We start from the raw sequence: 27644 nt of genomic DNA, 5'->3' as shown, positions 1-27644 counted from the left end.
TATGGAATCACCGACGGATTAAGTCTGTTGATATTTTCAAGAGAGCTCTGGAACTGTTTACTTCTAAATTGCATTGCTAATTACTATTATTTACAGATGGAATTACTGAAAGATTTAAAAGTTGTTGGTGATATTTGGGGGGGTTTCCTAAATTGTTTTTGATTAAGTTAAACATTTAAATTAAATATTATAGATGAAACCACCGACAAATTGAAAAGTTGTTGGTGATATTTGGGGAGTTTTTGAAAATCTTTGATTAAATAAAAAATTTAAATTAAATAATACCAATAAAATCACCAATAGAATGCTTCAAAATATTAATATTTAATTAGCCATCCCTAATAAAAATGTTTTGACCTATTAGAACTTTCATGTGGAGGTCTGGTTCAAATTATAATGTTATTAATGCCATTTTATTCAGACAAGAAAAGATAAGGATTATCACCAAGTCAAGAGTTGGCCATCTACTCATTAATTAATCATTAAATCAATACTTTTTAATTTTAGCCTATATAAAGAGGCAGTTACCATATATTTAGACATTTGGTTTTCAAATCAAGATCATACTCTTGCTTTCTCTCTTTGTATTTTTGTAGTGCTTAAGTTTTGTTTTTATTAATATCTTATTTATGCCTTTCAATTCCTGTCCTTTACTTAGTTAACTTTTATCTTATTTATATTCTTATATTGTTTATTTATTTTTATCTCTTTCATTATGCTTAGCTAAATTTATTATGTCAAGGTAAAAAGGTTACACTAATGATGTAAGAATAAGTATATTATAAACTTAACATGGACTTTAATATTTGATACTCACATGTTTTGTATTTATTATCTTGTTCACTCTTTAATAATTTGCTTGTTAAATGACTAATCTAGATTTATTTTGTATAACACTTGGTACAACAAATGCTTGGTACTTTCATAGCACAAACCGTATGGTATAACCAACACTTGTGCTATGAAAGGAACTTGATTTGTTGTTAACATAAGTTATAATCTTGAATACCTGACAACATTTACAAGTATTAACATTATTCGAATATGATAACTAATGTACTCATGTTAACAATTTATAATTTGATTGGAACCTCCTTTGTGTGTGGTTTTCATTTGAGTAATAAACATTTATACTATACTTATTGAACCACGTAAATTCTTGTGTGTTCCATTTCTCATTTTATCCGGTCTCTTATCTTTTATCTTGTCGGGTTTGCATGCCAGCATCCTAACATTATCATCTAGTTACAAATATTGTAAGAAATCTTTCTGACGATAAGTCTTCGACAATGCAAATTGTCATATACTGTCGTGGTCCGTGACATTTAAATTTTTGGATTGCATTAATAAAGTTTATATTGCACGTTTTTCTTCCAGTATGATAATTTTGTTTTTTCCCTCGTTGTTTGGATATTTGAAATAAACAAATATATATACCCCCCTCCTTATCTAATCTGTCTATATATACCTCCGACACAATTGCATTAACCACATAAAGGACACATACATTCCAACATTCGACAGATTCGTCTAAGCAAATGGTATGAAACTATCTAACTTACATTTCCATCCGATGCTAATAGATACATGTGTTTTGATGATGACTACTGTTTGTGCTCAGGCATCCTCGGAAGGAATCATTTCATTGGGACCATGGGGAGGTTTAGGTGGCGACCGCTGGAGTTACAGGGCAAGCGGTGGGATAACTGAGATAGTCCTCCGTGTAGAAGGAAATATCAAGTCCATTTCCTTCAAAGATGCCAGTGGCCTGGTTTCTGGGACATTCGGTGGCACTGGCAACGACCCTAATGACAGGGGTAAAGAGAAAAAGGTGACTTAACTATTCATATATCAATACATTTACAGGGAGGCTAATTCCATAGCATTTTTGTAGATCCTTTATAATCTGTCTGTTATGTTTCTTGCTGAATGTTTTGTACTTCATTTCCCTTTATAATTTTAACACGTTCTGCTTTTTTAAATTAGTAATAGATCAGCAGCACTTGGATATTTTACTTACCTTGTATTTTATGCTTTCTGTCATGTATAGATTGCAATCCAATGGCCTTCAGAGCATTTGAAATCTATAAGCGGAACTTGTGGAAGATGCAAAGGATTATTAGTGATCACTTCCCTATCGTTCATTACAAATCTCACTACGTATGGACCTTTTGGAACAGCTGCTCGTGAAACTTTCTCTATCCCGATAGCAGATAGCACCGTGGTTGGATTCCATGGGAGATGTGGTTACTACCTTGATGCACTTGGTATTTTTGTGACACCTGTAAGTTCATTCAACTATATTTTATCAGTAAATATATGGTTATTATTGTTGCTTGTTTTCTTTTTAAGTATGCGTCCTCGTCTGAGTCTTAAGGTTTCACTTCTCTTTGGTTGAATATATATGGATTTTATGAATATTGTTTTCTTTTAAGCTAGCGTCCTCTTCTATATATCAGTACGCCATTTTGCTGTGACATTTTACAGCCTCGTCTAGTATTTCTCAGACATGTATCCTTTTGAAACATTCGCCAAGTGTTGCAATGCCGGTGGGTCGCGCCATATGGCTAGTAACAACAGAAATAATTGACTATTGGTTTTCGTGCAGGCAAATTCGCATGGAAGCATTTCAGTTGGGCAATGGGGTGGTCCGGGTGGAGATCCTTTTAGTTTTAGGGTGGGAAGCTGGATAAAAGAGATAATTGTTCATGAAGGAACCAATATCAAGTCCCTCTCTTTTAAAGACGGAAATGGCCATGAGTATGGAAAATTTGGCGGCAAAAACGCTAATGACACTGGTGAAGAAAGAAGAGTGAGTATGGCATTTATGGCTTGCATAGGATAGCAAATCAAATGAAGCATTTCCTTTTCTCTTCCTTATTTAGCTAAGCTAATACCATATACAATATTCTATGATGCAACATGTGTGTAGATTGAGATCGATGGGCATTCAGAGCATCTAACATCCATAACCGGGACATATGGAGATTATGCTGGAATGGTGGTGATCACATCACTAGCATTCCAAACTAATCTCACCACATATGGACCTTTTGGAAATGCTACCGGCACTTCTTTCTCCATACCAATTGAAGGTTCGGTCGTGACTGGATTTCATGGAAGAGGAGGCCACTACCTTGATGCAATTGGCATCCATGTGAAACCTGTAAAGTTTTTCTTTTTTTCATGAATTTTTTTTAAAAATTTGCTGGGTAGTTTGGACCCCAGTTAGAGCAAAAAAAAAAAAAAAACTCTGTAACAGTGGTTATTGGTTACGATGCAGAGGGACATAGAAGGAACCATTTCAATAGGTCCATGGGGAGGCCGAGGTGGGAGTCCATGGAGTTATATAACAAATCGAGGTATAAACCAGATAGTCATCCATGTAGGATCAAACATTAAGTCTATATCTTTCCGGGACACAACTGGCTTGGATTCTGCAACATTCGGAGGCGAAAACCCTAATGACATTGGTGAAAGGAAAACTGTAAGTATTCCCCCTTGTGGCGTGTTAAGTTTTTTGATAGAAAATATATCTAAAGGAAAAAATTAACTAAGAATGTTTTTTTTTTTTTTGCAGTTTGTATTGTCAAAAATTTTTAAAAGTTTTTCGATTTTTTTGCCGTTTGCATTTATGTTTCACAAACTACTAATTAAAATAGTTCACGTATTTTGCTTTGCATTATTTGCAGGTTCTTATTAACTGGCCTTCTGAACACCTGATATCCATAAGTGGGACATATGGCAATTTCAGCACTTTATTAACGATCACATCGCTGTCATTCACTACAAATAGGGCTACTTATGGACCTTTTGGAACCGGTTCTGGCACTCCTTTCTCCATCCCCATAAATAATAATACGGTGGTTGGATTCCATGGAAGAGCTGGACACTACCTCGACGCCATTGGCATCTTTGTCAAACCACAGACGACAATCTAACTTCTTATTGGGAGAAATAAGTTGTCTTATCTCTAAAATATCCATCGATACAATGTCAATGCGTCGATGCTTTGTTCATGGTGTTGTTCTTATATGCTCTAATAATGTACGGAAATTAATGTGTTTTTGTTGTTTCTTAGTGTTGTTTACGAGGGCTTTGACAGCTCTCTGGTGTGCTCGTTTCCTTTATGCTTCGTTGTATCATGTATCAATAAATATTGCGACTTTGAATAAAAGCAGGGATAATGTAAACCCTATCAGTGGTTGAAATCCCTTTAGTAGTGAAAATTTGATTTTCCTTTCAAGCGCATTAGTTTCTTGGGAGGTTCTAACTCTCGTAACTCGGGAATTATTTATACAGAGATAACCATAATAAAAGATCCTTACCTTGTAAAAAATCAGGGATAAATTCTACCAAAAATACAGATAAACAAAGTCATTTATCAATTCTAAACCAACTTTAAAATGCGATAATGATTGTTTTTTACTTAAAAATATATTGAAATAATATTTTTTAAAAAAATTATTTTGATATTAATACGTTAAAATAATTTGAAAACATAAAAAAATAATTTTATACAAAAAAATTTAAAATTTTTAAAAAACCTGTATTTTCAAATATCTTCTTTGACTGTTCGTTACATCTTTTGGATGCTATGCTACAATGCAAAGTATGAAAAGAGACTATAATCTGTTCGCAACATTAGTGAAAAGTACTTTTGAGATTTCAGGACTCAATTTGAATTATTTCACTCGAGCATGCTTTTTTCACAGACAATATAAAATTCCAGAAAGGCCTCAATTTCTATTCATTGAGAAATGTTTTTCATTTAAATTTCTCATTTCTTTCCAAACAATGAGAAAAAGACTAAACCAGATTATCTATTACATATTTTTCCCACAACTCTATTTAGAACTATAGACAAATGTTACTTTATGATGCAGTAATTACACTAAATGATCATAAAAAACTGGCCAAACCCTATTTCTCTTGGTTATGAAACAATTTAAGGAGAACACTTTTTGCTTCCTTTCACTTATTTTTCACTTATTTTGATTATGAAATTTTATCATTTAAAGCAACAATTTTAGTGTTGCATTTTTTTTTAATATAGAACTAATAAGCACAAATAATACATTAAAACAAAACAATAATGATATAGTGAAGCTTGTGATAATGAGTAATTTTGGACAATGAGGTATGAGTTTGTCACAACAAGATAATGATTTGCTTTAAATAGATTATATTGATGGCCTAACAGATATATTTATAGACTAGTGAGATAATTTTAGGTCCAAGAGGACATATGATCACATCAGATCAGAATAATAATTCAAAAGGGCCATAATATTTCCTTTAACCATTGGATCACACTAAAATTCTTATAAGATTGTTCGTAGGTCGTATTACTTAGAGTAGCTACTCCGATAGTTAGATCTTTAGATTTTGAAAATCTTACCTAGGGCCCTAATTTTGATAATTTTTGTGGTTATCATTGTTATTTTTGGATTTCATGCTTCTTTCCTTTATAATTTTGGATTTTTATTTTGTTTTCTGGTTGAGGTAGGTTTTTGGCTTATTTAAGGCTTTATAAACCTACAGGAGGATTATTATTTTGGAGAAAGTAAAACCTATGAACTTGGGGTTCACATTTGCAACTCCTTTCGCTCATTAAAATTCTCGTGCTCTTTCTTTTTTTTTGTTTTTATATTTAGCTTTTGATTGGTATCAAAGCCCACCAATCCCAAGTTTATTGAGAATTGTGTGCTACAATCTTATTGAAGAGAATTTGTTTCTTGTTGTGTGCACTAACAAGCCATGGTCGAAAGAGGTCGTGGAGCAAGGCGTGGCCAATAAAGGGATGAGGAGCCCTCCTTTTGAGAGAGGAATGTCCAAGAGCTTGTCATCAAAGACATACAAAGACAGATCACAAAATTAACCCATTGGTTGGAGGAGAGGTACTAGGATGACCAGAGACAGCGTGATCAATACTAAGAAAGTGATTATGGGTCCCTAGCCAGTACTGATAGGGATGTCAAGTTCATGAGCAATTTCTAAAAGAATTTGTAGAGAAGGATGAGAACTCAATTAAACTTTAATAGTGCTTATCATTCTTGGACAGATGGGTAGATAAAGGTAGTTAATTGCACTCTCGACAACTTATTGCAAAGCCTGGTTAGAGATAAGCCAAAATAGTGGGATATGACATTACTATAAGCAGAGTTTGCTTATATTAGGTCTCGGAATCAGATTACCTAACTGAGTCATTTTGAGATTGTTTATGGGCAGAATCCTTTTAGAGTATTGGAGTTAATTCTCGTATATTGCATCAGATGATTAAGCATCTAAGCTATTGACATGGTAATCCAAGCTATTCATTGAGGTTGAGGGTCCAGCCTTATAGTGTTTTAGAACTGACAAAAAGGGTACACTAATAAGTATGGCTGGTTGGGGCATGAGTTTTGGCTTCTCGTAATAGCGCTTTCAAGGCTATAAAAGAGATTTTATTTTGTATATGTAGGAGTATAATATGTAGATTGTTAGATGTATGTTCATTGTCTTATATGGGGAAGAGATAAGGATGATTTTGGGCTTAGGAAGTGCTAGTAAAACCAGTTTTTTCTGGTTTTTTAAGGAAAACAGAGATCTGCAGTGAAAAAACCCAACCTTTTTTATTTTTATTTTATTTTTGAAATGATATAAAAAGGCATCATTTTGAACCAAAATCAAATACTTTTATTAAAATGTACCGTTTTATTTAAAAGAAATGACATCATTTTGATAACCCTTAGTTAATTATTTGGATTTGACCAAAAGTCAAATCGGTCTATGATATCTTGATATCTTTTGATTATACTCGTAATTATTTTATAACTTTTAATTTTATACAATTTTATCCTTGCCAAACTCAAATATTAACCCCAATGTTCAATGATGTTTCCTTTTTGTCTTTGGTTTCTAATTTATGCAAGCATCCCTAGTTGATCAATTAACTTTTAATTTTCTTGAATTTGGTTCTTGATTTCACTCATTTCAACTCCTAAAGTCTTGCGTGTTTTACAAATTGATCCTTAATTCTAAATTTTTTTAATTTGGCACTTAATTGACTCCTAAACTTTGATTTTCTAGCAATTTTATCTATAATTTCACCCAATTATATTTGAAAAAAAAATTCAATTATATCTTACCACAAGATTGCTTTGTTTTCTTTACCATGAAACATCTATAACTTTACTTCTTATAAGACACCTACCACTCAATGCATCATGAAATATTTATTCACGAGTACGAGTTAAGTTGATATTATCACAGTTTATAAATATTTAGTCACTATATAAACATTCAAGTAACTCCAAGATAATTTAAGGCATTCAAGTTAGAGCTTCGTACAACCATAAACATTCAAGTTCTAACAAGAACACTCACATGTATATTCTCAGCACTTTCTTTACCCTCTCATATATATATATTTTTACTCATACAACATATAATTATTGACTTAAATATTAAATAATTCATTGTTCTGACATGTTATAAGAAACATCAAGTCTGAAGATAAAATCGAAGTAGTAGCCCATACATTTCAGCTCATAAAAAACCCAATCCAAAGATCTTACAACTTACGCTACCTTCATCCTAAGCAACAATTGGGCAAGGTGATTTCTCAAGCAACCAACATCATCATCAACCCTCTTTCATATACCTGCAGTATATACTCCTTTTCAAATTACAATATATGTAAGATGCTCAAAACCAAAGAATTGAATGGTGCACACGGTCTCCTTCGATGATCTCAAAATTCAGCATTCAAAAATTTGGGTATCACCATCAATACAGTAGAAAATTTGATTCACATTCATTGATATTTATTAGTTTGTGTTGAATCCACAATTATATATATATATATTTATGGGATTTCGTTTCAAGAAGAGGAAGACAATTAATCATAGAATATAAATAGCACAATAAAATACAAAATATTATTCATTACTCAAAGAAATTTCTTAATTGATTATTATGTGAGGAAACAGAGAATGACTGCTCCCCCTATTGAGGTACATTGATCAACGGTATATTACTCTGCTTCTCTTTGTCAACGACATGTTCAAACTGAAATCTCTAAATTCTAGTGATAAGAAACCTGTTTCATACCATGCGATGCTTTCTTCAGCTTTATGCGAGTCTATCATGCTAGCGCTTCAGCTTCCCAGTGTTCATTTCTATCCTTGAATGAGACTAGGCTCCCCCGATAAACGAAAATTCCTTCGCAAGAATGAATATCTTTTATATATCCAAGATCAGTTATTTCTTGGGTAATAATGTCAAATAAGGTTAGTTTCTTACAAGGGCCACATTCAAAGATAAACTTACTATTCTTCCAATGCGCAATTGGTGAAATCCGTCCATATGAACTAGTCCCAACAGTGAATTGTTTTGTCCAACATCCCTCCTTCAACGTCCATATCTCAAGAAAATGCTTGATATCATGAACAGTAAGCAAAGCAAGGGAGTCATGGTATACTGAAAGAACAGTTTCCCTGGCTGGCTTGTCATAGTCTGGTAGCTGCATATCTTGGATCAAATCAGTAGCCATATCAAAAGAAATAATGGCTTCGTCATAAGTTTTCCCACCAGAACAATCTGATCCCAACCAGTAAAAAACTCCATTCAAACAATTGTAACATTTATTGTTGCTCAATAACTTGTAATTTTGTAGCAAATCTCCCCAGTATCTCCAAGAATCAGTACTTAATGAGTACACAAAGACTGATAAAGGATAACGAATTTTGCTATTTGTTTTGCTCCAACTTTTAATAACAATCACCTTGTAATCTTTAGTTACTCTATCAAATCCAAAACCAAAAACTTCCTTGACACCAGCATAAAAGCTAAGGGATGGGAGATTGGGTTTCCTTATTAGTGGAGGTAAGGTTTTCAGTTCATTGGTTGCAGGGTTCCATAGAGCACGATGATCCCTATAAGAATAACGGTCCAGGTAGAATATCCCATTGCAAGGACCACAGATAAAGGAATTATATATGGGCCTATCACGCAGTTCTTCGTATGATAAAATTGTAGATGTTTCATCTACCAAGAATTCATACAACGCAAGTTCTCCTAATTTCGTTACGAAATACTGAGCAAGGAAAGTATCACTATCGTCATAGTTGTCATAGTAATTATTAAGATGCTTGGATATGAAAGCTTGGCTTGTAATGATCGCATACCATGACTTGCAAACGCACTTGAATTGCAGTAGATTCGTCAGTTTTTGAGTTAGACCCGGAGATATCGTCATAGTTGTCATAGTAATTATTAAGATGCTTGGATATGAAAGCTTGGCTTGTAATGATCGCATACCATGACTTGCAAACGCACTTGAATTGCAGTAGAGCTTTCACCGGCAGCCATGATAGAATCTCAGTTATCAAATCTTCAGGTAATGGATCTTCGATTGCCTTTCCTTTCAACATCTCTCCCTTTTGGCTTCTGCAACCTTACATATATATATATAAAAGTCAGAGATAAAATCATTGTCACCTTGCTTTTAAAATATAACTGAAAACCCTTTTGCTAACGTATTTAAGGAAAGTGTCACCCTACACAATCAATTATAATCTTCACAATTATGTCCTAGAAGTACGAAGAAGAAGAGAACGGAACAACAAAGGTACGTAATATTGTAATAACAATAAAAAAAAAGAGAATAAAATTGAAGTTGAAACGTGAAAAATTAATGTATAAGGTTAAAGAAAGCAAACCTCAGACAGATTTAAGGTTGAAGGAAGCAAACCTCCGAGTTTGATAGTTAAAACAAGGCTCCCATGCCGAATACCCTAATATATAGCTTATTTTGATATTGGCAAAAGTCCTGACCCTAAAAAGTTTGTCTCAATGTCTCTCAGTTTTGGACTTTTAGTAGTAAGCCCATAAAACCATTACAGTTTAAATGAAAAATTGATGGGATGATTCTAGGGAGGCTTTCCCTGACCCGTTGGGCTCCTACAATATATATATATATATATATACCATTACAGTTTAAATGAAAAATTGATGGGATGATTCTAGGGAGGCTTTCCCTCACCCGTTGGGCTCCTACCATATATATATATATTCAATCTTGTAAGATCGATGATTTTGATTCACATTAAGAAAAAAATAAAAATAAAAATCTCAAAAGCGAGATTTGAATTAATAGGACTATTTCTTATCTTTGATTTTGTCTAATGGTCTGTTTGTAATATATTGAATAATTTGTTAAAATTTGTGGAGGCTTTCACCAAACGAATAAGAAAAAGTAATTTTTCTACATATTACCGAAAACAAGATAGGAGCCCAAAGGGCCAGATTTAGCCTCTCTATAATCATTCCATCAATTTTCCATAGTTAGGGTTACGAGTTACGACTTTTGCCACTACAAAAATAAAAATAAATAAATAAATAAAAATTAATAGGGTATTCGGCATGGGAGCCTTGTTTTAACAATCAGACTCGGAGGTTTCTTTTCTTCAACCTTAAGTCTTTCGGAGGTTCGCTTTCTTGAAAATTAAACCTTAATTTTTGAAGATTCAACTTCGATTCTATTCATTTTTTCTTTTGTTATTACCTATGTTTTTTTTTTTTGATTGTCTTCTCACATCTGGAACATAATTGTGAAGGTTATAATTGATAATGTTGTTCATAAGAATAAGATTTCCTAAAAAACGTCAGAAAAAGGGTTTTAAGTCATATCTCAAAAGCAAGGTGTCCATAATTTTATCTCTGACTTTTTTTATATATATATTTTTAAGGTTGGAGAAGCCATAGAGAAGGAGAGATGTTGAAAGTAAAGGAAGATCCTTTCCTTGAAGATTTGATAAGTGAGATTCTATCTTGGCTGCCAGTGAGAAGTCTTTTGGAATTCAAGTGCGTTTGCAAGTCATGGTATTCGATCATTACAAGCCAAGCTTTCATATCCAAGCATCTTAATAATTGTTATGACAACAATAACGACAGGGATAGTTTCGTTGTCCAATATAAGGTAACGTATGCTTGCCACAAAGTTGCGTTGTATGAGTGCTTGGTAGACGAAGCATCAGCAGTTTTATCATTCAAAGAACTGCGGGATAGGCGCATATATAATTCCTTTATCTGTGGAATAATGTTTATGCTAGTGTCGATGATGTTTTTGGTTTTGGATTTGATAGAGTAACTAAAGATTACAAGGTGATTGTTATTAAAGGTTGGAGTAAATCAAATTACAAAATTACTTTATCAGTCTTCCTGTACTCATTAAGTGCTGATTCTTGGAGATATTGGGGAGATTTGCCACAAAAATACAAGTTATTGAGCAACAATAACTGCTACATTTGTTTGAATGGAGTTTCTTACTGGTTGGGATCAGATTATGATCGTGGGACAATTTATCACGAAGCCATCATTTCTTTTGATATGGCTACTGATTTGATCCAAGATGTAGAGCTACCAAACTATGATAAGTCCGCTAGGAAAACTGCTCTTGCTGTATACAATGACTCCCTTGCACTGCTTGCTAACCATCATACCATGCATTTAATTGAGATATGGACACTGAACGAGGGATGTTGGACAAAAAGATTCACTGTTGGGACTAGCTAGTACATATGGACCGGTATCAGCAATTGCGCATTGGAAGAATGATAAGTTTATTTTTGAATGCGGCCCTTGGAAGGAACTAACCTTGATTGACCCTGTTACCAAAGAAATAACTGAGCTTGGATGCACAAAGTATATTGGTTCGTGCCAAGGAATTTTCGTTTACCGGGAGAGCCTAGTCTCATTCAAGGATAGAAATGGGTCACAGGAACAGAGGGAAGCTCAAGCACTAGCATAAAGCTGAAGAAAGCATCTACTGGTATGAAATAGTTGAGAGTTTCTCAAGTTTAAATGTCAATGACATAGAGATTGAGAGTATTCTCCCGTATATATTCCTATTTTTTTCCATTTTTACTTTATCCCTGTTAAAAACAAAGAATCTAAGCGCAACTTAGCTCTCCCTCTCAAGTCTCAACTCTTAAGCAAACGCTTTACACACAATCTTCCAGCACAAAGTATTCGGCGACACAACTACTTTTATGCCGGGGCATAACATCCTCCACTTAACTTTAAATTTTCTTCACTTTCTTTTGTGCCGGGTCACAACTTTCTTTGTGTTGGCACAACTTCTTTAATTTGAGCCAGGGCGCAACGTGTTCTGTGTCCAGTCCTTCTTGTTTTTAGTCCCATCTTCCTCCTTTTGATTCCATTTCTCAGTATCACCTACAAAAACAAAATAATGCATAAATGTGCACAAAATTGGTGATAAGAAAATCAAAATACTAAGTACAGAGGGCTTAAAAATATGTATATTTTCCCGTCCCCTCGTACTTACCTCTTACATGTTCTCGAGCAAAAGAACCTAAAGGCAATGACAAAACAAAATAAGAACGACTACCTAACCTAAACTGCTCCATCTTCGTAGGACTCACAGTGACGCTTAGCACGTGGATTTAGTGGATGAATTGTAGTCTCGTGAGGGTTTACTAGGACAATACCCACAGAACTTACACTACACGTCTAACGACTGCTCATAAATGTCCAGTCTTTCTCAACTCATTTCAATAATAAACAAACATTAATTATCAAATCACATCAGCAACATATATAAGTAATGGTTTTTTTTTAAATAAAAAATTAGCACACAGTATACTTAAAATTTTAGCAAAATAATATATCTTAAACAAATAAAAAAGAAGAAGGTGAAATAGCACACTTTTAAACTTGTTGTATTTTTATAATCGTGATAATTAAATTGATATTTTAATTGAAAATCACTATAAAATTTTAATTGATCTAGAAGACCATAACATCAATTATATTTTGTGCACCAGTCCGTGTAAAAAGAACATGACCAAGGCAATTAAAGCAAAGGTGAACTGGCTTGCTATTGTTATCCATAGCTTCAAACCTACCATGTTGGATGTTGGGTTACTACTCATGGTATAGTAGTAGATGCAATGAACTTTCTAGTGTCGCAATGAAGAAAAAGAATCTTAAGAATTCACCATCCTGCCTAGTCTTCTACATGGTACCAGTAATAAAACATGGGCATCGACTGCGGACCATCCATGTAGCCCACCGCGTACAGCGCTAGTAAATAATTATTGTTGCATGATGCATGGTACTTGCAATGTCACCAGGGAAAAACAAGGAGAAGGACCACAAATTTATGGCATGTATCCTCCAGGACACCTACTTTTTAAGCTAATAAAGTTGAGCTATCAAAATATGGGAGCACAAACCATGATGTTTTTTTTCCAATCAACCTAGTTGATTATGAACTCTTGTGTTCACATCAACCTGAAATATTTCTCATCAAGAGACGTTTTTACACAGTGAAAAAGATATATTCCTAAGTAAATTAATTATGTAACGTGTTTATTAAGGTTGCTACAGTAATGTCATGTCATGATGAATAAGAACCGAACAAAATTAGTTGGTTTCAGAGGTCGTAAGTTGTCAATTCTGAAGTATGAAATAATTAAATAATATTATTATCATCTAATTTTAGTTAGCTAAGAGTTCATAACTTTTTTTTTTTTAAAAAAACAAGCAGGAAGTTGCATAAATTAGAGGTCTCAAAGTTCTTACAAAATAATCAAATTAACCTCTTCTTAAAGATATGGTTACTTTCTCGTGAAAGAACTCATTAAAATAATCAGATTTTTTTTTATTCAAAATATTTATGTACAAATAAACTTCAACCTTATATCAGTATAACTTTTTTTCTCATTCGTTATTTGAAATTTTTAACTTCATTGAAATGATATTATTTTTAATAATATTGCCTCTAACTTTCAAATTTATTTCTTTATGGTGCACTAAAGTATTACTTTACAGTTGAGGCTTGATTTCAACTCTTTAGAGCTTAATATAGAAAATGTTTAGTTGAGAAAAGTTAGTTTCTTATTATTTGTTTATTCCTTTATTTGTTGCTCTCCCCTATTTCATGCAATAGTTTTTGTGCTTTTTTTTCTTTACTTGTTCATACGATGTAATTAGGCTATTATCTTTGTAGTCTTTTTTTTAATAAAATTTGAACTATTAACAAAAATTAAATAAACCTCAACATTAATTTTTTTTAATAATAATAATAATAATATTAATATTATAATAACCGATAATCATGAATGGTGGGGGAGCACTGCTTGTGGGGATCTCTCTTTTCATTTTTCTTGGATTCACACCCTGGACAGCAGTTTGAAACTTCTAATTATTTAAAAACGATTTGGCTTTACAGCGATTTTGCTTCATTTTTGTGAGCCACCCTTGAAAGCAACACTGCTTCATTGTGTGAGCCATCCTTGATGCCTGATTGATCCAACCATGGCTTTAAAACATGATTGGCTGATTTATGATTCAATGCAAGTGAGTCTGCTTTCACATGCTGGAAATCGACAATCATAAAAGCTTGATTGACTAATTGTAAAATGCGTGTCCATATATATGAATTTTACTTCATTTTGTGAGCCACCCTTGATGCTTGATTGATCCAACCATGGCTTTAAAAGCTGATTCAATGCAATTGAGTCTGCATTCACATGCTGTACAGTAGTGTGAAATAGACAATCATGAATGCTAAGGCAGAAATCGTGAGAAGCTCTCTCTCTCTCTCTCTCTCACATTAATAATTGAATTTTATTGATGACTCCATAAAATATATGAATTCTTGCTTTAAAAAAACTTTGAAAGGAGACATGCAAGAAAGAAAAAGACTTATATGATAAAAAAAAGATAAAAATAAAAGGGGGACATTAGTTTGCATTTCTAAAAAGACTTGTGGGAATCTCTCTTTTTATTTTTCTTGGATTCACATGCTGGACATTATTTTCAAACTATTATACTAGTATGAAGTCAATGGTCTCATCTGCGTAAAAATAAAATAGGGACCCGAATTGGACCACGTCGAATCACTAAGTCAATGGTCTCCCCCGGATTTTTATTTTATTTTATTTATATTATATACTATATATTTTACTTCTTTTTGTGTTCTTTGATTTTTCATTTTTATTTTTTTCTTCGGTTAAAATGATTAATAATGATTCAACACTATGAAATCTTAACATCATTTTATCATAAGTTCATAATTACAGGCTGGGTATAATAAATGATTACAAACAAAAATTAATATAATTGATATGTTTTTATTCGTAATAGACAATGACTTACTGTTTAAGAGTTTTTCTAGAAGTGTGGTTATAATTGTTTTTTATTTAAAAATATATAAAAATAATATATTTTTTATTTTTTAAAAATAATTTTTGATACCAGTACATCAAAATGATTTAAAAACATTAAAAAAATATTAATTTAAAGAAAAGAAAAAAATATATTTTTAAATTTTTTCAAAAATACTTTTAAAATACAAAAACAAACAAGGCTAATTGATGCCATGTCAAGAATTTATAACAATTGTGTGTGAGGCGAACAAAAGTTAAGACCGATAGAAAAAAATTGATCAAATTTAACTAAATTGATTTGGTTTGTTTGGTTTTGACATAATTTCAATTTTTGATTTATTTGGTTTTTGGAGTAAATTATTTGAGACCGAAACAACAAATAATTAAACAAAATATATTATTTAATTTATTTGTATATTATTTTTATTGAAAATAATTATTTATTAAAAATATGAGGTATTTTAATTTTGATCGGTTAATTTGGCTATCGATTGAACCCTATTTGATTTGGTTTATTTGGTTTTCATTGATATTATTTATAGGTTCAATGTTTTTAATAATAAATTTGATTTTTGGTATTTTTATGACCGAACTGCATTACCATAAAATTAGTAAATATAAATGGAAACACTGATGGAATGTTTCTGTCAATAGTTTGTAGTAAATTTTACTAACAAAATATTTCCTCGCTATATCCATTGGTAAACACCAATATAACTATCCCCTCGATATATACCAGAGGAATTACAATGAAAAAAGAAAGAATTAAAAAAATAAAAAGTATGATGATGTGTCATTGATATAAATGATATTACCGACGGTATTAAATACCGTTAGTAAAATTCATTTTTAAAACTATTGGTAACTTGTTTCCTTCTCCCTAACACTGTTCATTATGTTAATTATAGATGGTATCACCAATGGATTAATTTCATCGATATATTTCAAGAGAGCTCCAGAACTATTCACTTTTTAATTGTACTATTTTTGTTGTCAATTATATATGGAATCACCGACGGATTAAGTCTGTTGATATTTTCAAGAGAGCTCTGGAACTGTTTACTTCTAAATTGCATTGCTAATTACTATTATTTACAGATGGAATTATTGAAAGATTTAAAAGTTGTTGGTGATATTTAGGGGGGTTTCCTAATTTTTTTTTGATTAAGTTGAACATTTAAATTAAATATTATAGATGAAACCACTGACAAATTGAAAAGTTGTTGGTGATATTTGGGGAGTTTTTGAAAATCTTTGATTAAATAAAAAATTTAAATTAAATAATACCAATAAAATCACCAATAGAATGCTTCAAAATATTAATATTTAATTATCCATCCTTAATAAAAATGTTTTGACCTATTAGAACTTTCATGTGGAGGTCTGGTTCAAATTATAATGTTATTAATGACATTTTATTCAGACAAGAAAAGATAAGGATTATCACCAAGTCAAGAGTTAACCATCTACTCATTAATTAATCATTAAATCAATAATTTTTAATTTTAGCCTATATAAAGAGGCAGTTACCATATATTTAGACATCTTGGTTTTCAAATCAAGATCATACTCTTGCTTTCTCTCTTTGTATTTTTGTAATGCTTAAGTTTTATTTTTATTAATATCTTATTTATGCCTTTTAATTCCTGTCCTTTACTTAGTTAACTTTTGTCTTATTTATATTCTTATCTTGTTTATTTATTTTTATCTCTTTTATTATGCTTAGCTAAGTTTATTATGTCAAGGTAAAAAGGTTACACTAATGATGTAAGAATAAGTATATTGTAAACTTAACATGGACTTTAATATTTGATACTAACATGTTTTGTATTTATTATCTTGTTCACTCTTTAATAATTTGCTTGTTAAATGACTAATCTAGATTTATTTTGTATAACACTTGGTACAACAAATGCTTGGTACTTTCATAGCACAAACCGTATGGTATAACCAACACTTGTGCTATGAAAGGAACTTGATTTGTTGTTAACATAAGTTATAATCTTGAATACCTGACAACATTTACAAGTATTAACATTATTCGAATATGATAACTAATGTACTCATGTTAACAATTTATAATTTGATTGGAACCCCCTTTGTGTGTGGTTTTCATTTGAGTAATAAACATTTATACTATACTTATTTAAAATACCATTAGTGGATCCTCTAATCTTGATATTTGTTGTTATCATTGTTTAATCCTTACATTGATTTTCCATCTCAAAGTTCTCATCAACTTCTTCTTCTTCTTCTTCTATTATTATTATTATTATTATTATTATTATTATTATTATTATTATTATTATTACTATTATTACTATTCTTATTATTGTTGATGTTGTTGTTGTATTACTGCTATTTATAATTTATATAATTAACCTCCTTTTGGTTCGATCTCGGTTTTGTTGAGTTATTTATTACTTCAATACTTCTGTATTTGGAAGAAGATATCACTCTTTTAGTCATGTCAGCTACTGTTGGTTGGAGAAAGAACTAGCGAAAACAGTTTATGAGTGGCTGGTCGACTAAGTTGCACTGCCGGTTTGGTAGGGGGGGAGAAGGTGACAACAATAACAGATTTCATTGGGAGAGGGAAGAAGAGTTTTGATTGTAGAAGACTCTGATACCAAGTTAATAATAATTGGAAGGCTTAACCTATTGATTAGCCAACCTCTTATATATATATGTTTAGGGTAATATACAATAATAATGATGTATATTACAACATAAGAGTATGCCTATAATATTTTCTATATAGTATGCCTATAATATTTCTTATATAGTTGTCGCACCCTTGTGGCGGAGCGCTGCGTCGTGGCGACCATCGATTAATTTTAGGGTCTCTTAGTTTTATTTTTGTGTAAAAGGGAGTCGCCACCTAGTATTATGGTTACTAGGAAACCTAACTGGTTTTTTAGAGATTCTAAAGGAAGGGATTGGTTGCGTAAAGGGAAGATGTTAGCACCCCTAGTAAGCCCTACCTAAGGTAAGCTGCTTGGTGTTTGGTTTGTCTTATAATTGCTATGGTGTTGGTGTTTTCTAATGCCATCAGTTTTTCTCGGTTTGATTCTAACTAAATTTATTAAGAAAGAAATCCAAGGAGATTCCATGTGCTTTACAAGCTTATGACTCGTAAATCGCAAGGAGGAGGGACCTAGGGTGGTTTAAAAAAACCTTTTTTTTTTTTTATCTTAGTGTTTTATACTCTCACGGCTCGTAAACCGTGGAGTAAAAAAATTGAAATGTCCTCGATTATAATCAAGGCTTCTTTCAAGGATATGTGCGGATTTATTATTCCTAGAAAATTATTTTGGATATTTATCACTCCGGGTTTCTTTATCCAAATATTAATAGTGAATAATAACAAATTATTCCCAATAATATTTTGGATTTCATCCTTTAAGGATTTCTTTATCCAAACATTAGCGGTGAATAATAGATGAACTCCCCCCAAAATAAAATTTTTATATCTTTTGGAATATTGACCAATACCCTTTAGAGTTTTACAAACATGTTGTAAAATTCAGAAATGCAAGAAAATAATTTTTGTGTTTAAGAAATCCATGCGAAAACACATTTTCAAAACTTCAAATATTTTTTTTTAGAGGAATTTCAAAAAAATGTTAGGGTATTGGCCGTATGCAACACACAAGAAAACAAATTTTGATATATATATATATTGGTCACAGTTGCGTCGAAAATCGGGTATTTAAATACAAGATTGGTATATATTTTTTTTACAAAATAAAAATTCAGACTTTAAAATAAATATTCCAAAAAATAAATCTCTTTCTCTTTCTTTTATTTTATATAAAAAAAAAGAATTAGGTCCGGCCGGGTCACTTGCCTCAGCAGGGGACCCGGCAAGACACAAATTTAGACAAGCTGTTCAAGTGAATTATAATTCACTTGAACAGTAACCACAAAAGATTGCACAGTAACATATAATTAAAATGCAAAGCAAAGAGAACGCATGGACTTACCTGGTGCTGAAACAGGCAAAGGAGATGGCACTGTAGTTGCTGCACCCCTTTGCTGGCTACTGGTTCTGGCAAAAAAAAAAAAAACAATGGCCACGCTGATTTTGGCCTCTTTTCCTTGCTTCTTCCTATTTTCTTCTCTTCTCTTTCCTCCTTCTCTGTTCTGCTTTCTTTTTCCTTTTTTCTCTTTTCACAGTAACGAACTGAAACTTATGTTCTCTGCGTTTTATCTGCATGTCTTTAGCTGTTTTTTTTCCTGCTCTTTTCTCTCCATTTTTCTCTTCTGTTTATGCTTTTTTTTCTATGTTTTTCCACCTTTTTTCTGCTCTCCCTCTGCCGCTTTTCTGCTCTCTTTTTTTTCTCCCTGCCTTAGGTCATTAGAGGGGCTTATATATAGTCTAACATATCTCTATTTAGGAAGGATTCAATTCATTAATCCTAGGACGCAAATCCCTACTGATTTGTAGAAAAAAAAATGCAAAAGGAAACTGCAATATTCTGATTTTGTGGTGGTGCTTTACATCTGATTTCTTTCTAGTTTTGGAGGATGGTGTGGCTCTTTTCTTTCCTTCTATAAGGCCAGCTGCTCCCTTTGAAATGAGGCAACAAAAACATGGTCTTCAGCTCCAACAATCAGATGTGATGAGAAAGGAAAACAATAGAGAAAAAGGGAAAGAAATCAGATGAAGGGTGCATCTGCAAAGCCTTATTTTTCTTATTCGGTGTGGTAAAAATCCTTTCATTTATGATGATCCAGCCCTCCTTTCCAGCTTTCAATATCCTTCTTCAATTCAATTCCTCATTTTAACACGTTTTGATTCAGTTCTTGGTCCATAAAAAATCCTTCAAATCAGTCCTGCGAACTTGGGCTATATCCTTCCCGCGACAAAATTTTCTACCTTCACGTTAGATATTCAAATAGAAATATCTTGAGCTTCTGATATCAAAATCAAGTGATTCAAAACCCAAAATCATTTAAACATCTAGGACTAAAACTTTGATGAAGAAATCGAAGTGAGATAAAAATTTTTTACAGAACAAAATCTAGCAGTGATTTGGTTGGTCGAAAGGGATCTCCGGGTCTAACTCAAAAACTGATGAAGGCCGAGAATCCTAATATGACTGAGAGTATGAAATAAGAACAAAAATCACAAAAACTAGGCCAAAAATAGAGTTTTTTTAGCGCAGACTCGGGTCAATATCCTTCTCGCGGCAGAATTCTTTGCCTTCACGTTAGATATTCAAACGGGAACATCTTGAGCCTTTGATATCGAAATCAAGTGATTCAAAAGCTAAAATTCATCTACGCATGTAGGACTACAACTTTGATGAAGGAATTGAAGTGAGATAAAATCTTTTTACAAAATAGAATCTAGCAGTGATTTGGTTGGTCAAAAAGGATCTCCGGGTCTAACTCAAAAACTGACGAAAGCCGAGAATCCTAATATGACTGAGAGTATGAACTAAAAACAAAAATCACAAAAACTAGGTCAAAAATAGAGTTGTTTTAGTGCAGACTCGGGTCAATATCCTTGTCGCGACAGAATTCTCTACCTTCATGTTAGATATTCAAACGGGAACATCTTGAGCCTTTGATATCGAAATCAAGTGATTCAAAAGCTAAAATTTATCTACGCATGTAGGACTACAACTTTGATGAAGGAATCGAAGTGAGATAAAATCTTTTTACAGAATAGAATTAGCAGTGATTTGGTTGGTCAAAAAGGATCTCCGGGTCTAACTCAAAAGCTGACGAATGCTAAGAATCCTGATATGACTGAGAGTATGAACTAAAAAAAAAAATCACATAAACTAAGCCAAAAATAGAAAAAAATTTTAGTGTAGACTCGGGTCAATATCTTTCTCGCGGCAGAATTCTCTACCTTGAGCTTCTGATATCAAAATTAAGTGATTCAAAGCCCAAAATCATCTACGCATCTAGGACTACAACTTTGATGAAGGAGTCGAAGTGAGAAAAAATTATTTTATAGAACAAAAACTGGCAGTAATCTAGTTGGTCAAAAGGAATTTCCAGGTCTAACTCAAAAACTGACGATTGCTGAGAATCCTGACATGACTGAGAGTATGAACTAAGAACAAAAATCACAAAAATTAAGCCAAAAATAAAAATTTTCTAGTACAGACTCGGGTCAATATCCTTCTCGCGGTAGAATTCTCTACCTTCACGTTAGATAGTCAAATAGGAATATCTTGAGCTTCTGATATCGAAATCAAGCGATTCAAAAGCCCAAAATCATCTACGCATCTAGGACTACAACTTTGATGAAGGAGTCGAAGTGAGATAAAATCATTTTACAGAACAGAATCTGGTAGTAATCTAGTTGGTAAAAAAGGTTCTTGATCTGACAATGCTAAAGCATCCAAATTTGACTGAGAATCTGCCCTAAAAACAATGATCCGTAGGACTTAATAAAGGTATATGTCAATTTTTGAATATGTCATGAGTGACATAATATAGTTAGGATGGTCAGATATCGTACGAAACCAAGTCAGAATTAGAGCCTAAGTTGAAACAAAAGAAAAAAATTACAACAGCAGCAGAACCCCTTTTTTCGCTTTTGTCAATTTTCTAGCAAACATGAGATACATTCGCACACTTGGTTCAAAACGGGTATACACCATCTCTAACATGTAGGGTTCAAAATTGAGTAACAACAATAATTACATTCCATAATATTTATTGATATATAAAAAAATACTAATGAAGATTTTAACAACGGGGTATTTTTATCTGTGAGCATGTCAGTAAATTTATTGTCAACAAAATAATAGTATAAATACCTAAAAAAATTCTATTAGTAAAACTAAGAATTCTGGTAGGGCACCAAATGCTCACTTAATCACTTGAGTGGACATAATCATTTTGATCTATTTACGGGTTGTTTTTATAAACTCAACTCAACGCCATTAACAGTGGATAAGTGTCTGGGTAAAGGATTAGAACGTTTTCAATGTTCATTGTTTTCTTCGTAATGGTTTCATCTGGGAAAGACTGGGTCGCTCGAATTGAAAAACAAAAAATGTAATCCTTTTTCGGAGAAGTCTGCAAAAGCTTTTTTTTTTTAAATATTCTAGGTCTAGGAGTACAGTCACACGTGAGGAAGGATGAGCACCCGCTCGACGCTCGTTTTTAAAACGATACCAATTGATTGCATATTTTCCACATCGTCCCTTTTTCAAAAGATTGGAAATCAATAATTCTGAGACACATGCTTCGGTAACTTTTACAGGAGCGTTTTGATAAAAGTTTGGGGTTGGTAGGGTCTAGACTCGCTATCATTACAGTGATCTGAAATGATGAAAGGCAAGTCAAGTTCTACATGGAGATTAATCTCCAGTAATATTATTTGAGGTATTTGATTGTTTAAGAGCAATAGTGTAAGAATGCTTTCAATTCAAATTTTACTTATAAAAAAAATAAACTCTTAAGATATACTCATTACATCAAATCAAATTATGTTATAATAAAAAAATTTATGTAATTTTTTTCGGTTTTGCTTCTCCTTTTCTGGTCTCTTTATTTCAGTTAAAATAGATTAACATTAGTTTTTTTTTTAGATTCTCTTCCTCTATTTCTTGTTTTTTTTTCCTTCTGTATTGTCTTGTCGGCTTTATAATATGCTTTTGATAATTATAAAAAAAAATATATTATTTACTTAATTTATTTTTATTGTTGTTGTTTTTCATAATTTTAGTTTGTTAATATTATTTACTCAAACATCAAAATTATTATTTTAAAAATTAATAAAATATTTATTTCTAACATCTATCATATGTTGGTATTAATATATCTATATAGAAAATATTGCAAGTATACTATATAGAAAATATTATAGTAATACTCTTGTGTTGTAATCTTTATTATTAACTTTTATTATTATTATTGTATATTCTCCTCCATATATATATATATATATATATAATTAACTAATAGCTAAATTCTCCTGATTATTCTTAACTGTTGGCATGGCTAACACGTTTCACCTAGTTTTTGTAGTTTACCTAACATCTAACTAACATTATTACCACTAAAGCAAAGATCATAAGCATCGATTTAAAGGCTTGCCGTCACTGGGTTTTTTGGCAAAGCACGTGCACCAATATCAGTGGTGACACTCAAACGCCTTGTAAGATTATGTGGTCGAATTCACTTACCATAATAATCTAAGTTTAATTTTCTTATCGTTTTTAATATAATTTTAATCCAAATTGTGTGTTTAGCGCTTTTGTAAGTCTCTCTAGATCTCTTGATGTACCACTCAAGTTTTATCATCTAGTTACAAATATTGTAAGAAATCTTTCTGACGATAAGTCTTCGACAATGCAAATTGTCATATACTGTCGTGGTCCGTGACATTTAAATTTTTGGATTGCATTAATAAAGTTTATATTGCACGTTTTTCTTCCAGTATGATAATTTTGTTTTTTCCCTCGTTGTTTGGATATTTGAAATAAACAAATATATATACCCCCCTCCTTATCTAATCTGTCTATATATACCTCCGACACAATTGCATTAACCACATAAAGGACACATACATTCCAACATTCGACAGATTCGTCTAAGCAAATGGTATGAAACTATCTAACTTACATTTCCATCCGATGCTAATAGATACATGTGTTTTGATGATGACTACTGTTTGTGCTCAGGCATCCTCGGAAGGAATCATTTCATTGGGACCATGGGGAGGTTTAGGTGGCGACCGCTGGAGTTACAGGGCAAGCGGTGGGATAACTGAGATAGTCCTCCGTGTAGAAGGAAATATCAAGTCCATTTCCTTCAAAGATGCCAGTGGCCTGGTTTCTGGGACATTCGGTGGCACTGGCAACGACCCTAATGACAGGGGTAAAGAGAAAAAGGTGACTTAACTATTCATATATTAATACATTTACAGGGAGGCTAATTCCATAGCATTTTTGTAGATCCTTTATAATCTGTCTGTTATGTTTCTTGCTGAATGTTTTGTACTTCATTTCCCTTTATAATTTTAACACGTTCTGCTTTTTTAAATTAGTAATAGATCAGCAGCACTTGGATATTTTACTTACCTTGTATTTTATGCTTTCTGTCATGTATAGATTGCAATCCAATGGCCTTCAGAGCATTTGAAATCTATAAGCGGAACTTGTGGAAGATGCAAAGGATTATTAGTGATCACTTCCCTATCGTTCATTACAAATCTCACTACGTATGGACCTTTTGGAACAGCTGCTCGTGAAACTTTCTCTATCCCGATAGCAGATAGCACCGTGGTTGGATTCCATGGGAGATGTGGTTACTACCTTGATGCACTTGGTATTTTTGTGACACCTGTAAGTTCATTCAACTATATTTTATCAGTAAATATATGGTTATTATTGTTGCTTGTTTTCTTTTTAAGTATGCGTCCTCGTCTGAGTCTTAAGGTTTCACTTCTTTGGTTGAATATATATGGATTTTATGAATATTGTTTTCTTTTAAGCTAGCGTCCTCTTCTATATATCAGTACGCCATTTTGCTGTGACATTTTACAGCCTCGTCTAGTATTTCTCAGACATGTATCCTTTTGAAACATTCGCCAAGTGTTGCAATGCCGGTGGGTCGCGCCATATGGCTAGTAACAACAGAAATAATTGACTATTGGTTTTCGTGCAGGCAAATTCGCATGGAAGCATTTCAGTTGGGCAATGGGGTGGTCCGGGTGGAGATCCTTTTAGTTTTAGGGTGGGAAGCTGGATAAAAGAGATAATTGTTCATGAAGGAACCAATATCAAGTCCCTCTCTTTTAAAGACGGAAATGGCCATGAGTATGGAAAATTTGGCGGCAAAAACGCTAATGACACTGGTGAAGAAAGAAGAGTGAGTATGGCATTTATGGCTTGCATAGGATAGCAAATCAAATGAAGCATTTCCTTTTCTCTTCCTTATTTAGCTAAGCTAATACCATATACAATATTCTATGATGCAACATGTGTGTAGATTGAGATCGATGGGCATTCAGAGCATCTAACATCCATAACCGGGACATATGGAGATTATGCTGGAATGGTGGTGATCACATCACTAGCATTCCAAACTAATCTCACCACATATGGACCTTTTGGAAATGCTACCGGCACTTCTTTCTCCATACCAATTGAAGGTTCGGTCGTGACTGGATTTCATGGAAGAGGAGGCCACTACCTTGATGCAATTGGCATCCATGTGAAACCTGTAAAGTTTTTCTTTTTTTCATGAATTTTTTTTAAAAATTTGCTGGGTAGTTTGGACCCCAGTTAGAGCAAAAAAAAAAAAAAAAACTCTGTAACAGTGGTTATTGGTTACGATGCAGAGGGACATAGAAGGAACCATTTCAATAGGTCCATGGGGAGGCCGAGGTGGGAGTCCATGGAGTTATATAACAAATCGAGGTATAAACCAGATAGTCATCCATGTAGGATCAAACATTAAGTCTATATCTTTCCGGGACACAACTGGCTTGGATTCTGCAACATTCGGAGGCGAAAACCCTAATGACATTGGTGAAAGGAAAACTGTAAGTATTCCCCCTTGTGGCGTGTTAAGTTTTTTGATAGAAAATATATCTAAAGGAAAAAATTAACTAAGAATGTTTTTTTTTTTTTTGCAGTTTGTATTGTCAAAAGTTTTTAAAAGTTTTTCGATTTTTTTGCCGTTTGCATTTATGTTTCACAAACTACTAATTAAAATAGTTCACGTATTTTGCTTTGCATTATTTGCAGGTTCTTATTAACTGGCCTTCTGAACACCTGATATCCATTAGTGGGACATATGGCAATTTCAGCACTTTATTAACGATCACATCGCTGTCATTCACTACAAATAGGGCTACTTATGGACCTTTTGGAACCGGTTCTGGCACTCCTTTCTCCATCCCCATAAATAACCGGCACTCCTTTCTCCATCCCGATAAATAATAATACGGTGGTTGGATTCCATGGAAGAGCTGGACACTACCTCGACGCCATTGGCATCTTTGTCAAACCACAGACGACAATCTAACTTCTTATTGGGAGAAATAAGTTGTCTTATCTCTAAAATATCCATCGATACAATGTCAATGCGTCGATGCTTTGTTCATGGTGTTGTTCTTATATGCTCTAATAATGTACGGAAATTAATGTGTTTTTGTTGTTTCTTAGTGTTGTTTACGAGGGCTTTGACAGCTCTCTGGTGTGCTCGTTTCCTTTATGCTTCGTTGTATCATGTATCAATAAATATTGCGACTTTGAATAAAAGCAGGGATAATGTAAACCCTATCAGTGGTTGAAATCCCTTTAGTAGTGAAAATTTGATTTTCCTTTCAAGCGCATTAGTTTCTTGGGAGGTTCTAACTCTCGTAACTCGGGAATTATTTATACAGAGATAACCATAATAAAAGATCCTTACCTTGTAAAAAATCAGGGATAAATTCTACCAAAAATACAGATAAACAAAGTCATTTATCAATTCTAAACCAACTTTAAAATGCGATAATGATTGTTTTTTACTTAAAAATATATTGAAATAATATTTTTTAAAAAAATTATTTTGATATTAATACATTAAAATAATTTGAAAACATAAAAAAATAATTTTATACAAAAAAATTTAAAATTTTTAAAAAACCTGTATTTTCAAATATCTTCTTTGACTGTTCGTTACATCTTTTGGATGCTATGCTACAATGCAAAGTATGAAAAGAGACTATAATCTGTTCGCAACATTAGTGAAAAGTACTTTTGAGATTTCAGGACTCAATTTGAATTATTTCACTCGAGCATGCTTTTTTCACAGACAATATAAAATTCCAGAAAGGCCTCAATTTCTATTCATTGAGAAATGTTTTTCATTTAAATTTCTCATTTCTTTCCAAACAATGAGAAAAAGACTAAACCAGATTATCTATTACATATTTTTCCCACAACTCTATTTAGAACTATAGACAAATGTTACTTTATGATGCAGTAATTACACTAAATGATCATAAAAAACTGGCCAAACCCTATTTCTCTTGGTTATGAAACAATTTAAGGAGAACACTTTTTGCTTCCTTTCACTTATTTTTCACTTATTTTGATTATGAAATTTTATCATTTAAAGCAACAATTTTAGTGTTGCATTTTTTTTTAATATAGAACTAATAAGCACAAATACTACATTAAAACAAAACAATAATGATATAGTGAAGCTTGTGATAATGAGTAATTTTGGACAATGAGGTATGAGTTTGTCACAACAAGATAATGATTTGCTTTAAATAGATTATATTGATGGCCTAACAGATATATTTATAGACTAGTGAGATAATTTTAGGTCCAAGAGGACATATGATCACATCAGATCAGAATAATAATTCAAAAGGGCCATAATATTTCCTTTAACCATTGGATCACACTAAAATTCTTATAAGATTGTTCGTAGGTCGTATTACTTAGAGTAGCTACTCCGATAGTTAGATCTTTAGATTTTGAAAATCTT

The 27644-nt window shown here is 32.5% G+C and overlaps 1 protein-coding gene across 3 annotated transcripts; it reads left to right on the top strand.

Annotated features, from left to right (window-relative positions):
* Nucleotides 1–1455: 1455 nt before the first annotated feature.
* LOC105118729 (mannose/glucose-specific lectin-like) lies at nt 1456–26474 on the top strand. Of its 3 annotated transcripts, XM_011016743.1 has the most exons (11): nt 1456–1541; nt 1622–1831; nt 2051–2284; nt 2609–2812; nt 2933–3126; nt 24460–24499; nt 24822–25025; nt 25146–25379; nt 25498–25701; nt 25907–26066; nt 26098–26474. In XM_011016743.1, the coding sequence occupies exons 1-11, from the start codon at nt 1539–1541 to the stop codon at nt 26184–26186; spliced, it is 1776 nt and encodes a 591-aa protein (XP_011015045.1). In that variant the 5' UTR covers nt 1456–1538; the 3' UTR covers nt 26187–26474. The 3 variants fall into 3 exon arrangements, with proteins under 3 accessions (XP_011015045.1, XP_011015046.1, XP_011015047.1); XM_011016745.1 differs by lacking the exons at nt 1456–1541; nt 1622–1831; nt 2051–2284; nt 2609–2812; nt 2933–3126 and adding exons at nt 23671–23756; nt 23837–24046 and having other exon boundaries at nt 24266–24499; XM_011016744.1 differs by lacking the exons at nt 24460–24499; nt 24822–25025; nt 25146–25379; ... (1 more) ...; nt 25907–26066; nt 26098–26474 and adding exons at nt 3284–3487; nt 3693–4229 and having other exon boundaries at nt 1457–1541; nt 2933–3166.
* Nucleotides 26475–27644: the final 1170 nt, after the last annotated feature.

Source organism: Populus euphratica, unplaced genomic scaffold, assembly GCF_000495115.2.
Source record: "Populus euphratica unplaced genomic scaffold, PopEup_1.0 scaffold2140.1, whole genome shotgun sequence".
Lineage (NCBI taxonomy): Eukaryota > Viridiplantae > Streptophyta > Magnoliopsida > Malpighiales > Salicaceae > Populus > Populus euphratica.
This window is presented reverse-complemented; position numbering and strand designations above follow the sequence as displayed.

What these genes read in the sequence shown, in the direction of transcription:
- LOC105118729 (XM_011016743.1), top strand. An exon ending in ACTGGATTTCATGGAAGAGG is followed by an intron (nt 3,127 to 24,459) that starts AGGCCACTACCT and finishes CCATGGGAGATG; the next exon opens with TGGTTACTACCTTGATGCAC. An exon ending in TTGGTATTTTTGTGACACCT is followed by an intron (nt 24,500 to 24,821) that starts GTAAGTTCATTC and finishes GTTTTCGTGCAG; the next exon opens with GCAAATTCGCATGGAAGCAT.